The sequence below is a fragment of the Passer domesticus genome, chromosome 9 (assembly GCF_036417665.1).
Source record: "Passer domesticus isolate bPasDom1 chromosome 9, bPasDom1.hap1, whole genome shotgun sequence".
Classification (NCBI taxonomy): Eukaryota; Metazoa; Chordata; class Aves; order Passeriformes; family Passeridae; genus Passer; species Passer domesticus.
In genome coordinates, this window is record NC_087482.1 from 29,100,949 (window position 1) to 29,118,092 (window position 17,144).

The following is a 17,144-nucleotide window of genomic DNA, read 5'->3' on the forward strand; positions in this document are numbered from 1 at the left end:
AGCTCTCCTGTCAGATGTGCACTGAAAATTCTCATGGAGTTTTCTGTGTTTCCACTGAGCCAGTATAAACACTGACGCTTCTAAAGAGGTTAATGATAACTTTTCCATTTATAAGCAATGTCAAAGTTGTTAATTGATGGATGACGGGATAAGTGAGGTGTGGAGGCAGCTGTGGTGGTCTCCAGGTTTAGCTCCTGTTCCCAGTGGTGATCAGCAGCAGCATCAAATCATGTTCATCTTAGTCTTCTCCAGACAGATGCAGGAAAAAGTTGGATCACCTAGAGGAGGGTTCGAATCTCTGCAGTGCAGGAGACTCTGCACATGCTCTGTGGGCAACTGACTGTTAGGGGCAGGAGCAGACATTTCCCATGGCCAGGGCCAGAGCCCTGCAGTGGCAGTGTCTGAACAGCAGCTTCCTGCCTACAGTCCCACCCTCGATGGCTGCCCCAGGGCCTGGCATTTGACCCTGCACTTGCTGCAGGAGTCCCGGCCCTGGTTCCCTGCTGACCAAAGGCTCGGAGCCATCTCAGAGCCTCGGTTCCCAAGGGGGCTGCCACAAGTGGTTGCCAGGGACCTGAGGCCATGGCTGCTCCAATTATGGGTGCACGATGCTGATGTCAGAGTGGCCATTGTGACCCGTGCCAGCATGGCTCCAAAAGGGAAGGCTGGGCTCAGACCGTGTGTCATTGCGACCTGACAACGGCAGGAGAAGGTAGGGCAGGGACGTGGCTGCCCAGGAACCACAGGGGCCCCACACCTTGGGGCTCTGGGCCTGTGCTGCAGGCTCACCTGCCTCTCCCTTCCCAGAATCAGATGAGGAACATCCAGAGGAGAACTGCGGTGTTCCTTGACGTGATTGTCAGGAGGAGAAGGCGGACAGGAGGAGGGCTCACGCAGGGCTGAGCAGGGAGTAGTGCCCTCGTGGCTCTGGGCCTGTTCTGCCAACTCCCCACACACTCTGCTTTCTCCAGCAGACAGAGAGGACCAAAAGCTAGAGCAGACCTTGGCACTCCTGGACAGCGACTGACACCTGACATGTGCCATGTCTGACAGGAAGCAGGAAGGCCCTGGTGACAGGGAGCCAGGTGAGGGCAAAGCAGGCCTAGCACAGCCTGGCCCAGGGACTCCTGTGGCAGGCAGTGTGGGGCCCGGAGCAGAGGCAGGGGGAGGCAGGAGCTGCTCAGCCATGCCGGGGCTGGAAGCCTCCCTCCTCCCTGTGTGGGTCCCAGCTGGGCCAGGGGGCAGCTCCTGGGACAGCCGTGCCCGCAATGGCCCCTGCTCTGCAAGGCCTCCAGCCCTGCCCCTCAGGCAGGCAGGCAGGCAGGCAGGGACAGAGCAGCCCTTGGGGCCGATGCTGCTGCAGGCTAAGAGCCCCGCAGAGGTGCTCATGCCAGCTGCCACTGGCTCTGTCCCCTGCAGCATGCATGCTGTGTCGCCGTGTGGAGGCTGACCCGGACGCCTGTGGTGACAAAGTGGAGAAGTGCAGGCTCTGTGCCCACGTCTTTTGCCTGGTGCGTGGCTGCGGGTGCTCCCTCCACCACTGCAATGGGCAGTTCCTGCCACTCTCTCCTCATCAGCTCCTCCCCTTTGCTGCAGTTTTTCGCCACTCTGCTTTTTCGCCAAGAGGACCATCCTGTTGGACTCATGGGCTTTCTGCCTCGAGATATCCAAATTGCAGTGTGGCGGGCGGCACAGAAGGTGAGAGCCTGACAAGAGCAGGGAGATTTGTGCCAGGCGAGATTTGCCATAACTTAGCCCAGGCTGCAGCAAAGCAAGGCCGGCCCAACAGCCGGTACTGGGACAAAGTCTGGCTCCCAGCAGCTCTGGCACAGAGGCTCTGGCACAGGAGCCTCCTCCCTCCTCCCCCAGGCGGCTCTGTGGGCTGGGACCCAGCAGTGGCCGCATCCTGCGCCCTGCCCGGAGCCGCGGGGCTGCCAGGGGAGGCCCCGAGGCTGCTGCTGATGGGGCTGCTTGGCTCTTTCCAGCGCTGCTGCGTCTGTGGCCAGAGCGGGGCAACCATCATGTGCTGCAAGGAGGACTGCGAGAGATGGTTCCACCTGCCCTGCGCCAAGGAGGGTGGCTGCGTCAATCAGTACATCACTCCATACAGGTACCTCCTCTCCGCTTCTGGCCACCACTGGCCAGGGATCCAGCACTTCTCACTGTGCTCATCTATTTTTCCCCCAGCTCCTACTGCCCCGAGCACCGTCCAGAGCAGGAGGTGCAGGCGACTCCAGAGCCGGGCACCGATTGCCTCATCTGCATGGAGCCTGTGGAGGATAGAAAGACCTTTGAAACCATGGTGTGCCCAACGTGTAAAAGAGCCTGGTTCCACAGGGACTGCATCCAGGTCGGATCCCTCCCCTCAGTCCTGGGGCGCAGCAGGTGCTCAGCAGCACCAGGGCCTGGCTCACACTGCATGTGTTTGCCCTGCAGGGACAGGCCATGCGCGCTGGTGCTTTATTCTTCCAGTGCCCCCTCTGCAGAGACAGCGGGGAATTCGCTGTTGAAATGTTCTTCATGGGGATCAGAGTCCCATTCAGGTTGGTGTCCTTCTGCCTGGCTCACAAGACAGGAGGCTGCAAATGCTGTGTTGTGCCAGGCCGTGCCCCAGCAGTCCTGGCCCTGCCCTGTCCCATGACTCTGGGCTTCAGCTTCACACACAACTTGGAAAAGCGCTGGAGGAAAAGCAGGGACACCCTGGACCTCCATGAGGAGAGGGCAGCAGAAACTCATCAGGTTTTCCTTTCTGCATCAGACAGCCAACATGGGAGGACAACGATGCCTTTGCTTATCTAGGAGAGAGGCACAGCATGTGCAATGCCAGGGAATGCCTTTACCCTGGAGGCAGGGAGGAGGCAGAGCATGAGGGGTAAGTTGGGAAGCTGCACCCGGGGCTCTGCAGGGAAACCATATCTCGGCAAGGGCTCAAAGAGGCAAGAACTTGCAAGAGCTTAGCCAGACAACCACATGCTGGGACACTTTGTCCTCAGTGCCATAAGCCTCTTTGCCTCCCCAGGCCCTGGCAATTGCTCCTGTGCTCCTCCTGTGCTGCTGAGGGCACCCACAGGCGCTGCTCTGGCCTGAGAAAAAAGACATACATATGGGAGTGTGACAGCTGTGCTGGTCTTGGAACGTGTATGAGTCAAAGCCCCCGGTGTCCCTGGGCTGGGGGCAGTGCCCAGGCTGGCCTTGGCAGAGCCCATGTGCTCCTGAAGGCATAGGGGTACTGCTCTGGCCTGGCCTGCCTTGGGCCTGGGGGGCCTTTGACATTCCTGCTTGCCCTTACAGCCTCCAGGGATGAGCCAGAGCTCAGTGGCCCCAGCCTGGCCAGACAGTCAGGACAGGAATCTGCTCATGGCTCCTCAGAATCCCAGGACATCAGGCCCAGCTCCGGCACGCCGGTGCCATCGGGGCTGGCTTCCCCGTCTCCATCTCCAGAGACCAGCAGCCAAAACAGCCAGCAACAGCCAGCATCACAGCAGTCACTGCCATCTTCCTTGCTGGACACCAGCAGCCCCAGCAGATCAAGGCCAACATACAGCAGCTCCCCGGACCCTGAGGACAGGCTCCATTCCAGACGTGCTGGGCCTGACCGCAGGCGAAACAGCTCTGGCCCGCAAGGTCAGGACCCAAATCAGCCCGTCCGATCGAGGAGTCGCTGTGACAGGAGCAGCAGGACAACATCAAGGGCTGAGAGGCCGCGGCAAAGGGCGACACCTCCACAGACATCCTCCACACACAGCCGCTCCCGGCAGCAAGTGGGAGCTCAGAGTCCACGTGTCCGGTCCAGGAGTCGGCGTGACAGCAGCAGCAGCAGGACACGGCTGAGGGGTGAGAGACCCAGGCAAAAGGTGACTCTTCCACAGACATCCCCCAGACACAGCCGCTGCCGGCAGCAGGGTCGGGCCCAGAGTCCACGTGTCCGGTCCAGGCGTGACAGCAGCAGCAGCAGGATAGGAGCGAGAGCTGAGAGATCCGGGCTAAGGGAGATGGCTCCACGGACATCTCCCAGACGCCGCCGCTCCCGGAAGCAGGGTCGGGCCCAGAGTCAACGTGTCCGGTCCAGTTGTCGGCGTGACAGCAGCAGCAGGACAGGGCCGAGGGCTGAGAGGCCCAGGCAAAGGGAGGCATTGTCAGGGATGTCCCCCAGACACCGCCGCTCCCGCCTGCAGCGCCGGGCCTCAGATCCACCTGTGCAGTCCAGGAGTGGCCAGGACAGCAGCAGGAGGACAGCAGCGCGTGCTGAGAGTCCAAGGCGCAGGGGGACACCGTCGGGGACGTCCCGCAGGAGCAGCCGCTCCCGCCATCGACATCGGGCCTCAAGTGGCACCTCCTACAGCAGCACGTAGCGCCATCTTTTCTTTCTAGTCCATGGGTTCGCTGCCGGAAGTGAAGGTGAGAACGGTCAGCACAGGGCCCCTGAGATTTGCAGGTCTGTGAGAAAACCCTGTTAGCTCTTGACATTTCTACCGGCAGGAAAGAGGTCTGTGCTAAATACCTTGATTTCTGTGTAACCCTGTATTCAGTGACAAGTCCCTTAACGATGTGGCTAATGGAAAAGGACTCTTGCTCCTGCCTTTAGACTCCAGCCTCAGATGTTTCCCCACTGCTTAGCCTTGAAAGTGAACCACTCCTTAATGGGCTTGGATCCGGTTAGGGAGACTTTCAGAGCAAGGAGGCTCTTGCAGAAGCTGTCTTTGGAAAGGACATGTGCTGGGTTGCAAGATTTGAGCAATCTCCTTTCAGGAAGACCAAAAGAAAGAAGAAAGAAGAGAGTGAGACACTGTCTCAAGTGTCTGAAGAAAACAATTCCAATGTTGCTGCTGATTTGAAAGACTTGATTAGACTTTCAAAGAACAAAGCAGAAAAGAGTGTGGAAATACCCTGGGACAAAGAGGACACACAGGACTCTGGCCCAGATGACCATTTGGGACCTTTGCCTGAGAAGGACGCAGCTCAGGAGTGGAGGGCTTTCAAGTTTTCCTTCTCTGGAGTCACAGACGAGTTGGGCATCAAAGAAGGTAAGAGCAGAACCCTTTGAACAGTGCCATTGCTAAGGAACAGCTTCTGGCAGGCACTGTAGGGCAATAGAGTGTAATGAAGGTCAGGATCCAGGGGATTTTCAGCAGCAGAAGTCAGGAATTAGGCAGCAGCATTTTGAGCTTCATTTCAGCTTGCCAAGGCTGAGGCAGATTCATGAGAGGTACCTGATGCTTGTGTTTCAGGAATTCAGGAAGGCATGCTTTGAGAAGGCATTGGGTACTTTGCAGAGTGGTAGAAAAGCTTGTTGTCATGCCCTGAATTCCTCAAAGAGGGAAAATGGTAACATACCAGTCATATTAAGTTTCCTAGAACCTGACAAGATTTTAAAGGAAATGTGTGTTAATGTAGAGGGAGGAGCACAATCCTGGAGCTGACTTCAAGGACCATGAGCATTCTGTTTGTTACTGAATTCTATTCTTGGACCTTTAGAAAAGGGAAAGTGAAGGACACATCATCATTGGGGTGTCCCAATCCTAGATAAAATGAGGCTTTATGAAATGAAGATGTAACAACATTAAATCGAGTCCCACTCGTGCAGGAGAGAAAGAAATGTTGTGAACTTACCCAAAATCCTAAAAAAACACAATGCAACAGCACAAAGCAAGAAGCCCTCCACACTTGTACTGAATTCAGAAGGTATTCAGTGTCTTCTGAATGCAATGATAAATGTTGAAAAATACATAAGGGATGCCGAGAACTAAGTGGAAAATCCTGAAGCACAGATACAGCTCACAAACTCTGGCAGGAGACGATTCTGTCCTTCTGAAATCTGTCTTTTCCAGTGTATTTCTCTTGAAAGGAGGAATCTTTCCTGCCCAGCAGAGGAATAATCTGGTTTTGGCTTTTTTTCTCTATTGCTGCTGTTATCGCAGAGCCTTACGTACTTGGAACAACAAAACCGGTACAAGTCACGTGGCAAGAGGATCGACGTGTCCAAGACAGCAGTTCTGAGGGTGAAGAGGAGCCCCAGATGTCAGAAATTGAAAAGGACTGAGAAATGCAAGTTCCATTGCTCTTTGTTGTCTCCTTGGCGGTAGTAGCTGAATGCTGTGGCAATATTAACAGCAGCCCTCAGCAAGTGGGAAACTGACATTGCACGCCGCTGAAAGTCATCTTGGAAAACCATTTGTGCTGCACAGAGTCAAAACGCCCAGCAGCCTGTTTGCTGTGAAGTTGAATGTGGAAAAGGAGAAGTAGAGCACAAGAAATTTTCCGGGTCATTTGGGTTTGACCAACTCCAAACGGAGTTTGGCCAAAAGCCAAAGACACAGTCAGTTTTCACTTTCAAAGTGGCTTTTGTAAAATCAAAAGCTCTATTTGGGTACTAGGGAATAAAGTTTTTCAATGTATACAATGTCTCTGAAGCACTACAGTTTCAAGTCATGCGCATGGAATTTCAAAGTACAATTTAGGATGCTAAAATCCCTTTGTACTTGTCTGGGTTTCTTTCTTTACCACACACAGAAAGTGCTAGAGTTTGCTTCTTCTCCGACGATCATGAACGCCTTAGAGGTAGGACAGAATTTCTTCACCCCCTTTTGGATTTCTTTCCCTTCTGAACCTTTCCTGGACTAGTTATGAATGTTTTCAAGCAAAATTTGCCACCCTTACTTGTGGCCAAAATAGTGGTAGAATCCCATGAGCAAGTCCTGGTAAAATAGAGGTCAAGCAGATTTCTGGCTTACTTTTCTTTCAGATATTTGGCTAATAGGAATCTGGACTTTTAGAGCTTATCAAAAACTTAGTCACTTGACAGGTTACCTAGACAGTTTGGATCCTTTCAGGTACGTGTAGCATCTTGAACTTTTTCCTGCCTTTCTTTCGGGTGTTACCATCCGGAATGTTGAGTTTGGCTTGTATGTGCCTGTGGTTCTTGGTCCTCAAGAATCTGGGGCTTTCTCTTCTGAATCCAGTGAATTTGTTATTTAGAAACAAAGCAAACAACAACAAAAGGGAAAACACACAGTCCCCAAAACCTGCACAGGCCTCCAGAACAATTGCTTGTTATATTTTGTAGAATATATAGTCTTAAGACAGGCTCAAAGGCTGTGCCTTTCTTGAGACTGATTAGGTAACTCTGATGCAAGGTACTGCTGTGTTCATGCAGTTACCGGCCTGCAATCTCCCCGCCTGTCTGATTTACAGGGTGTGTTGAAACGGAGAGCTCAGTCCTCAGCAGGCCTCAGTGCTGGGGGAGGATGCAGTGTCCTAGTGCTGAGTGGTGGCCCTTGTCAGCCAGGACTTCAGCAAGCCTTTGTCCCTGCCTCCCTTGTGGCACTCCTGAGGCAGCTCAGGGACAGTGGGGTAGAGAAGTGCGCAGTGGAGCTGCAAACTCAGGTAGCTGTGAGCTCAGGGGGCCGTGCTGGGGCCAGCCTTGTTTGCCTTATTCCCCAGTGACCTGGCAGAAGGTACGGAGCGCTCCCTCAGCACGTTTGCTGATGGGACAGAATCGGGAGCAGGGGCTGATGCTCCACAAGGCTGTGCTGCCCTTCCGTGAGAGCTGGACAGGCTCGAGAGTTGAGCAGAGAGGGACCTCATGAAGTTGCACCAGGGAAAGCCTCTAGAAGAGCTTGAGGCTTTGTAATTACCAGGCAACAGAAATGTTTCAGCATAGTGGAGTGTATAACGTCATCTTGTGATGTCCAGTCAGGGAAAGCACCGCCTCTCCTTATGGTACAGGACCCGTTCTTCGTGTGTATGCAAAGGAAGTCTTTGCGACAAACAGTGAATTTAGGAAATTCCCCTACTATTATGTTGGATTTTCATGATTTTCTGGAATGCCAGGTGAAGCGTAAGGATTCCAAAAGGAAAGTGAAAACAAACCAATAAATCTTCTTTTAGAAATCAGAAATGTTTCCTGTTTGTTGCTTGAAGAAGTTGCCAAACAACAAAACTTTTGAAATCCTTTCAAAGATCTAGCAGGAAAAAGCATTGGCCTAAAGCGTTAGCCGGTGTTTCTGAGGAGGAACACGGTTCTAGAGTCAATTCAAGGTTTGCACCAGGGTTTGGGGGTTTTTGCCTGTATGCTTTGAATGTGAGCTGCTTCTCTGCAGGACTTTTAATAATTGGATCGTGTACTGAAGACAACGTGTTACTGTGTCCTGGAGTCCAGTACTGAAGAGGGTTGAGACAGAGCAGGCAGCTCTGTGTCTGTGTGTAACTCGCAGGAGCTGCACCGGAGCAGTGCCCAGGGCCTAGAGAAGCCAACAGGTTCCTGGCGCTGAGGACAAAGTGCCCATGGCTCGGGATTGTCCGGCCAAGCTCTTCTGGCTCCTTCTACTTGGAGCCCTTGCCAGGGTCCCTGCAGAGCCCTGGATGCAGCTTCCCAACTCTACCCTCTGCCTCCTCCCTCCCTCCTGGGTGTCAGGATCCGCTGGAGCGAGTGGGGGGTCGTGATGGTTCATTAACTGATCTCAGAGTGCAAAAACAACACGGAGGGGATTTCAGTATTGGTCAAAACAAATTCACCTTTTATTGAATGACCACAGCAAATGCAATATAGGGATTAGAAAAGAGATAAAAGATAAAGAGAGAGAGAGGGACAGAGAAAGGAGGTATAACTACCAAATGTAGAGACAAAAGCCTGGTGGTGCAGTCAATGGGAAATTTGCCTTTTCCGGTCAGGGAGGATCTCAATGTCCTGGTTAACTCAGGGATCTATTATAGTCCTTTGCCTGGGGGGAGAAACAGGTCTTGAAATTGCCGAGGAGAAACAGATACAATAAAGCCTAAGTCTATTGAAATCGTTGAGGGAGAACGGGTACTGAGAACGGGTGCAGAAAGTCCATGTTCTCAGAAGTGAACGAGAGCCATTGTTTTCTTGGGCCAACAACCACACCTGGGCAAGCATCTTGCTTTGACCAGGCCAGCCCCTCCCGCCACATTTAGGATAATAGGGGTGTCAGTCTCAGTCCTTGGGAGGGGGCTTCAATCTCCCTTTGTCACAGTGATAGTGAAACAGATGAAAGGTTTTCCATGGGGGACCACCAAAGTTACCCCTGAAAGTTCATTTGGCCGACAGGTGGGGAAATTCATGGGCCATTGCTGCCAAGCAGGCGCAAGCATAGGGGGCGAGTCGCTCCTTGGCAGGCCCTGCTGGAAGCAGGAAACTATGGCTGCAGTGCAGACCCAGCTGCAAACAATCCCTTGGCAAGCATCCACCTCAGCCAGGCCAGACCTCCAGTCAGGGTCTTCAGCGGTCCCGGTCTCCGTTCTGGCGACGGTCGTGAGGCAAAATGAGGGAAACTTTGGAGCGTCTCTTTCACTGGCTAAAGGCATTCCCTGGCATTGCACCGGCTCTGCCTCCCTCCTAGATCACTGAAGGCATCGCCTTCCGCCCAAGGTGGCTCTCCCATGGAGACGGGAAAGTGCATGAACTCCTGCTGCCCCAGCATCAGGCAGGTGCAGGGTGTCCCTGCTTGTCAACCCTTGCCCTGTTTCCCCGGGATGCCGCTGATTGTTCTAGAAGTCACGGACCTGGATTTCCAGGAGCATGTTTGCAGAGACATGAATGAGAAAAATCGACAAGAATTGTTTGTGCTTCTCTTCTTGATTTTTTAAAAATATTTTTGCTAGAAGGAAAGCATGGACCAAACTGGGAGTCTTCCTTTACTGGAGGAAAGGCATGCTCCTGCATTTGACTTCCGAGTCGAGGACTGTTGCAAGCTCTCCTGTCAGATGTACACTGAAAATTCTCATGGAGTTTTCTGTGTTTCCACTGAGCCAGTATAAACACTGACGCTTCTAAAGAGGTTAATGATAACTTTTCCATTTATAAGCAATGTCAAAGTTGTTAATTGATGGATGACGGGATAAGTGAGGTGTGGAGGCAGCTGTGGTGGTCTCCAGGTTTAGCTCCTGTTCCCAGTGGTGATCAGCAGCAGCATCAAATCATGTTCATCTTAGTCTTCTCCAAACAGGTGCAGGAAAAAGTTGGATCCCCCAGAGGAGGGTCTGAATCTCTGGAGTGCAGGAGACTCTGCACCGGCTCTCTGGGCAACCGACTGCCAGGGGCAGGAGCAGAGATTTCCCATGGCCAGGGCCAGAGCCCTGCAGTGGCAGTGTCTGAACAGCAGCTTCCTGCCTACAGTCCCACCCTCGATGGCTGCCCCAGGGCCTGGCATTTGACCCTGCACTTGCTGCAGGAGTCCCTGCCCTGGTTCCCCGCGGACCAAAGGCTCGGAGCCATCTCAGAGCCTCGGTTCCCAAGGGGGCTGCCACAAGTGGTTGCCAGGGACCTGAGGCCATGGCTGCCCCAATTGTGAGTGCACGATGCTGATGTCAGAGTAGCCATTGTGACCCGTGCGAGCACGGCCCCAAATGGGTAGGCCGCGCTCAGGCCGTGTGTCAGTGTGACCTGACAACGGCAGGAGAAGGTAGGGCATGGACGTGGCTGCCCAGGAACCACAGGGGCCCCACACCTTGGGGCTCTGGGCCTGTGCTGCAGGCTCACCTGCCTCTCCCTTCCCAGAATCAGATGAGGAACATCCAGAGGAGAACTGCGGTGTTCCTTGACGTGATTGTCAGGAGGAGAAGGCGGACAGGAGGAGGGCTCACGCAGGGCTGAGCAGGGAGTAGTGCCCTCGTGGCTCTGGGCCTGTTCTGCCAACTCCCCACACACTCTGCTTTCTCCAGCAGACAGAGAGGACCAAAAGCTAGAGCAGACCTTGGCACTCCTGGACAGCGACTGACACCTGACACGTGCCATGTCTGACAGGAAGCAGGAAGGCCCTGGTGACAGGGAGCCAGGTGAGGGCAAAGCAGGCCTAGCACAGCCTGGCCCAGGGGCTCTTGTGGCAGGCAGTGTGGGGCCCGGAGCAGAGGTAGGGGGAGGCAGGAGCTGCTCAGCCATGCCGGGGCTGGAAGCCTCCCTCCTCCCTGTGTGGGTCCCAGCTGGGCCAGGGGGCAGCTCCTGGGACAGCCGTGCCCGCAATGGCCCCTGCTCTGCAAGGCCTCCAGCCCTGCCCCTCAGGCAGGCAGGCAGGCAGGCAGGGACAGAGCAGCCCTTGGGGCCGATGCTGCTGCAGGCTAAGAGCCCCGCAGAGGTGCTCATGCCAGCTGCCACTGGCTCTGTCCCCTGCAGCATGCATGCTGTGTCGCCGTGTGGAGGCTGACCCGGACGCCTGTGGTGACAAAGTGGAGAAGTGCAGGCTCTGTGCCCACGTCTTTTGCCTGGTGCGTGGCTGCGGGTGCTCCCTCCACCACTGCAATGGGCAGTTCCTGCCACTCTCTCCTCATCAGCTCCTCCCCTTTGCTGCAGTTTTTCGCCACTCTGCTTTTTCGCCAAGAGGACCATCCTGTTGGACTCATGGGCTTTCTGCCTCGAGATATCCAAATTGCAGTGTGGCGGGCGGCACAGAAGGTGAGAGCCTGACAAGAGCAGGGAGATTTGTGCCAGGCGAGGTTTGCCATAGCTTAGCCCAGGCTGCAGCAAAGCAAGGCTGGCCCAACAGCCGGTACTGGGACAAAGTCTGGCTCCCAGCAGCTCTGGCACAGAGGCTCTGGCACAGGAGCCTCCTCCCTCCTCCCCCAGGCGGCTCTGTGGGCTGGGACCCAGCAGTGGCCGCATCCTGCGCCCTGCCCGGAGCCGCGGGGCTGCCAGGGGAGGCCCCGAGGCTGCTGCTGATGGGGCTGCTTGGCTCTTTCCAGCGCTGCTGCGTCTGTGGCCAGAGCGGGGCAACCATCATGTGCTGCAAGGAGGACTGCGAGAGATGGTTCCACCTGCCCTGCGCCAAGGAGGGTGGCTGCGTCAATCAGTACATCACTCCATACAGGTACCTCCTCTCCGCTTCTGGCCACCACTGGCCAGGGATCCAGCACTTCTCACTGTGCTCATCTATTTTTCCCCCAGCTCCTACTGCCCCGAGCACCGTCCAGAGCAGGAGGTGCAGGCGACTCCAGAGCCGGGCACCGATTGCCTCATCTGCATGGAGCCTGTGGAGGATAGAAAGACCTTTGAAACCATGGTGTGCCCAACGTGTAAAAGAGCCTGGTTCCACAGGGACTGCATCCAGGTCGGATCCCTCCCCTCAGTCCTGGGGCACAGCAGGTGCTCAGCAGCACCAGGGCCTGGCTCACACTGCATGTGTTTGCCCTGCAGGGACAGGCCATGCGCGCTGGTGCTTTATTCTTCCAGTGCCCCCTCTGCAGAGACAGCGGGGAATTCGCTGTTGAAATGTTCTTCATGGGGATCAGAGTCCCCTTCAGGTTGGTGTCCTTCTGCCTGGCTCACAAGACAGGAGGCTGCAAATGCTGTGTTGTGCCAGGCCGTGCCCCAGCAGTCCTGGCCCTGCCCTGTCCCATGACTCTGGGCTTCAGCTTCACACACAACTTGGAAAAGCGCTGGAGGAAAAGCAGGGACACCCTGGACCTCCATGAGGAGAGGGCAGCAGAAACTCATCAGGTTTTCCTTTCTGCATCAGACAGCCAACATGGGAGGACAACGATGCCTTTGCTTATCTAGGAGAGAGGCACAGCATGTGCAATGCCAGGGAATGCCTTTACCCTGGAGGCAGGGAGGAGGCAGAGCATGAGGGGTAAGTTGGGAAGCTGCACCCGGGGCTCTGCAGGGAAACCATATCTCGGCAAGGGCTCAAAGAGGCAAGAACTTGCAAGAGCTTAGCCAGACAACCACATGCTGGGACACTTTGTCCTCAGTGCCATAAGCCTCTTTGCCTCCCCAGGCCCTGGCAATTGCTCCTGTGCTCCTCCTGTGCTGCTGAGGGCACCCACAGGCGCTGCTCTGGCCTGAGAAAAAAGACATACATATGGGAGTGTGACAGCTGTGCTGGTCTTGGAACGTGTATGAGTCAAAGCCCCCGGTGTCCCTGGGCTGGGGGCAGTGCCCAGGCTGGCCTTGGCAGAGCCCATGTGCTCCTGAAGGCATGGGGGTACTGCTCTGGCCTGGCCTGCCTTGGGCCTGGGGGGCCTTTGACATTCCTGCTTGCCCTTACAGCCTCCAGGGATGAGCCAGAGCTCAGTGGCCCCAGCCTGGCCAGACAGTCAGGACAGGAATCTGCTCATGGCTCCTCAGAATCCCAGGACATCAGGCCCAGCTCCGGCACGCCGGTGCCATCGGGGCTGGCTTCCCCGTCTCCATCTCCAGAGACCAGCAGCCAAAACAGCCAGCAACAGCCAGCATCACAGCAGTCACTGCCATCTTCCTTGCTGGACACCAGCAGCCCCAGCAGATCAAGGCCAACATACAGCAGCTCCCCGGACCCTGAGGACAGGCTCCATTCCAGACGTGCTGGGCCTGACCGCAGGCGAAACAGCTCTGGCCCGCAAGGTCAGGACCCAAATCAGCCCGTCCGATCGAGGAGTCGCTGTGACAGGAGCAGCAGGACAACATCAAGGGCTGAGAGGCCGCGGCAAAGGGCGACACCTCCACAGACATCCTCCACACACAGCCGCTCCCGGCAGCAAGTGGGAGCTCAGAGTCCACGTGTCCGGTCCAGGAGTCGGCGTGACAGCAGCAGCAGCAGGACACGGCTGAGGGGTGAGAGACCCAGGCAAAAGGTGACTCTTCCACAGACATCCCCCAGACACAGCCGCTGCCGGCAGCAGGGTCGGGCCCAGAGTCCACGTGTCCGGTCCAGGCGTGACAGCAGCAGCAGCAGGATAGGAGCGAGAGCTGAGAGATCCGGGCTAAGGGAGATGGCTCCACGGACATCTCCCAGACGCCGCCGCTCCCGGAAGCAGGGTCGGGCCCAGAGTCAACGTGTCCGGTCCAGTTGTCGGCGTGACAGCAGCAGCAGGACAGGGCCGAGGGCTGAGAGGCCCAGGCAAAGGGAGGCATTGTCAGGGATGTCCCCCAGACACCGCCGCTCCCGCCTGCAGCGCCGGGCCTCAGATCCACCTGTGCAGTCCAGGAGTGGCCAGGACAGCAGCAGGAGGACAGCAGCGCGTGCTGAGAGTCCAAGGCGCAGGGGGACACCGTCGGGGACGTCCCGCAGGAGCAGCCGCTCCCGCCATCGACATCGGGCCTCAAGTGGCACCTCCTACAGCAGCACGTAGCGCCATCTTTTCTTTCTAGTCCATGGGTTCGCTGCCGGAAGTGAAGGTGAGAACGGTCAGCACAGGGCCCCTGAGATTTGCAGGTCTGTGAGAAAACCCTGTTAGCTCTTGACATTTCTACCGGCAGGAAAGAGGTCTGTGCTAAATACCTTGATTTCTGTGTAACCCTGTATTCAGTGACAAGTCCCTTAACGATGTGGCTAATGGAAAAGGACTCTTGCTCCTGCCTTTAGACTCCAGCCTCAGATGTTTCCCCACTGCTTAGCCTTGAAAGTGAACCACTCCTTAATGGGCTTGGATCCGGTTAGGGAGACGTTCAGAGCAAGGAGGCTCTTGCAGAAGCTGTCTTTGGAAAGGACATGTGCTGGGTTGCAAGATTTGAGCAATCTCCTTTCAGGAAGACCAAAAGAAAGAAGAAAGAAGAGAGTGAGACACTGTCTCAAGTGTCTGAAGAAAACAATTCCAATGTTGCTGCTGATTTGAAAGACTTGATTAGACTTTCAAAGAACAAAGCAGAAAAGAGTGTGGAAATACCCTGGGACAAAGAGGACACACAGGACTCTGGCCCAGATGACCATTTGGGACCTTTGCCTGAGAAGGACGCAGCTCAGGAGTGGAGGGCTTTCAAGTTTTCCTTCTCTGGAGTCACAGACGAGTTGGGCATCAAAGAAGGTAAGAGCAGAACCCTTTGAACAGTGCCATTGCTAAGGAACAGCTTCTGGCAGGCACTGTAGGGCAATAGAGTGTAATGAAGGTCAGGATCCAGGGGATTTTCAGCAGCAGAAGTCAGGAATTAGGCAGCAGCATTTTGAGCTTCATTTCAGCTTGCCAAGGCTGAGGCAGATTCATGAGAGGTACCTGATGCTTGTGTTTCAGGAATTCAGGAAGGCATGCTTTGAGAAGGCATTGGGTACTTTGCAGAGTGGTAGAAAAGCTTGTTGTCATGCCCTGAATTCCTCAAAGAGGGAAAATGGTAACATACCAGTCATATTAAGTTTCCTAGAACCTGACAAGATTTTAAAGGAAATGTGTGTTAATGTAGAGGGAGGAGCACAATCCTGGAGCTGACTTCAAGGACCATGAGCATTCTGTTTGTTACTGAATTCTATTCTTGGACCTTTAGAAAAGGGAAAGTGAAGGACACATCATCATTGGGGTGTCCCAATCCTAGATAAAATGAGGCTTTATGAAATGAAGATGTAACAACATTAAATCGAGTCCCACTCGTGCAGGAGAGAAAGAAATGTTGTGAACTTACCCAAAATCCTAAAAAACACAATGCAACAGCACAAAGCAAGAAGCCCTCCACACTTGTACTGAATTCAGAAGGTATTCAGTGTCTTCTGAATGCAATGATAAATGTTGAAAAATACATAAGGGATGCCGAGAACTAAGTGGAAAATCCTGAAGCACAGATACAGCTCACAAACTCTGGCAGGAGACGATTCTGTCCTTCTGAAATCTGTCTTTTCCAGTGTATTTCTCTTGAAAGGAGGAATCTTTCCTGCCCAGCAGAGGAATAATCTGGTTTTGGCTTTTTTTCTCTATTGCTGCTGTTATCGCAGAGCCTTACGTACTTGGAACAACAAAACCGGTACAAGTCACGTGGCAAGAGGATCGACGTGTCCAAGACAGCAGTTCTGAGGGTGAAGAGGAGCCCCAGATGTCAGAAATTGAAAAGGACTGAGAAATGCAAGTTCCATTGCTCTTTGTTGTCTCCTTGGCGGTAGTAGCTGAATGCTGTGGCAATATTAACAGCAGCCCTCAGCAAGTGGGAAACTGACATTGCACGCCGCTGAAAGTCATCTTGGAAAACCATTTGTGCTGCACAGAGTCAAAACGCCCAGCAGCCTGTTTGCTGTGAAGTTGAATGTGGAAAAGGAGAAGTAGAGCACAAGAAATTTTCCGGGTCATTTGGGTTTGACCAACTCCAAACGGAGTTTGGCCAAAAGCCAAAGACACAGTCAGTTTTCACTTTCAAAGTGGCTTTTGTAAAATCAAAAGCTCTATTTGGGTACTAGGGAATAAAGTTTTTCAATGTATACAATGTCTCTGAAGCACTACAGTTTCAAGTCATGCGCATGGAATTTCAAAGTACAATTTAGGATGCTAAAATCCCTTTGTACTTGTCTGGGTTTCTTTCTTTACCACACACAGAAAGTGCTAGAGTTTGCTTCTTCTCCGACGATCATGAACGCCTTAGAGGTAGGACAGAATTTCTTCACCCCCTTTTGGATTTCTTTCCCTTCTGAACCTTTCCTGGACTAGTTATGAATGTTTTCAAGCAAAATTTGCCACCCTTACTTGTGGCCAAAATAGTGGTAGAATCCCATGAGCAAGTCCTGGTAAAATAGAGGTCAAGCAGATTTCTGGCTTACTTTTCTTTCAGATATTTGGCTAATAGGAATCTGGACTTTTAGAGCTTATCAAAAACTTAGTCACTTGACAGGTTACCTAGACAGTTTGGATCCTTTCAGGTACGTGTAGCATCTTGAACTTTTTCCTGCCTTTCTTTCGGGTGTTACCATCCGGAATGTTGAGTTTGGCTTGTATGTGCCTGTGGTTCTTGGTCCTCAAGAATCTGGGGCTTTCTCTTCTGAATCCAGTGAATTTGTTATTTAGAAACAAAGCAAACAACAACAAAAGGGAAAACACACAGTCCCCAAAACCTGCACAGGCCTCCAGAACAATTGCTTGTTATATTTTGTAGAATATATAGTCTTAAGACAGGCTCAAAGGCTGTGCCTTTCTTGAGACTGATTAGGTAACTCTGATGCAAGGTACTGCTGTGTTCATGCAGTTACCGGCCTGCAATCTCCCCGCCTGTCTGATTTACAGGGTGTGTTGAAACGGAGAGCTCAGTCCTCAGCAGGCCTCAGTGCTGGGGGAGGATGCAGTGTCCTAGTGCTGAGTGGTGGCCCTTGTCAGCCAGGACTTCAGCAAGCCTTTGTCCCTGCCTCCCTTGTGGCACTCCTGAGGCAGCTCAGGGACAGTGGGGTAGAGAAGTGCGCAGTGGAGCTGCAAACTCAGGTAGCTGTGAGCTCAGGGGGCCGTGCTGGGGCCAGCCTTGTTTGCCTTATTCC

General features: G+C 53.9%; 2 protein-coding genes across 2 annotated transcripts; both read left to right on the plus strand.

Annotated features, from left to right (window-relative positions):
- Positions 1-1,042: 1,042 nt before the first annotated feature.
- LOC135308360 (PHD finger protein 7-like) lies at positions 1,043-3,805 on the plus strand. The gene is made up of 10 exons (XM_064433300.1): positions 1,043-1,085; positions 1,420-1,511; positions 1,597-1,698; positions 1,986-2,110; positions 2,188-2,350; positions 2,437-2,543; positions 2,759-2,872; positions 3,020-3,138; positions 3,292-3,624; positions 3,759-3,805. The coding sequence occupies exons 1-10, from the start codon at positions 1,043-1,045 to the stop codon at positions 3,803-3,805; spliced, it is 1,245 nt and encodes a 414-aa protein (XP_064289370.1).
- A 7,921-nt stretch (positions 3,806-11,726) lies between these two features.
- On the plus strand, positions 11,727-13,514 carry LOC135308361 (PHD finger protein 7-like). Its single transcript, XM_064433301.1, has 7 exons — positions 11,727-11,819; positions 11,897-12,059; positions 12,146-12,252; positions 12,468-12,581; positions 12,729-12,847; positions 13,001-13,333; positions 13,468-13,514. The coding sequence occupies exons 1-7, from the start codon at positions 11,731-11,733 to the stop codon at positions 13,512-13,514; spliced, it is 972 nt and encodes a 323-aa protein (XP_064289371.1). The 5' UTR covers positions 11,727-11,730.
- Positions 13,515-17,144: the final 3,630 nt, after the last annotated feature.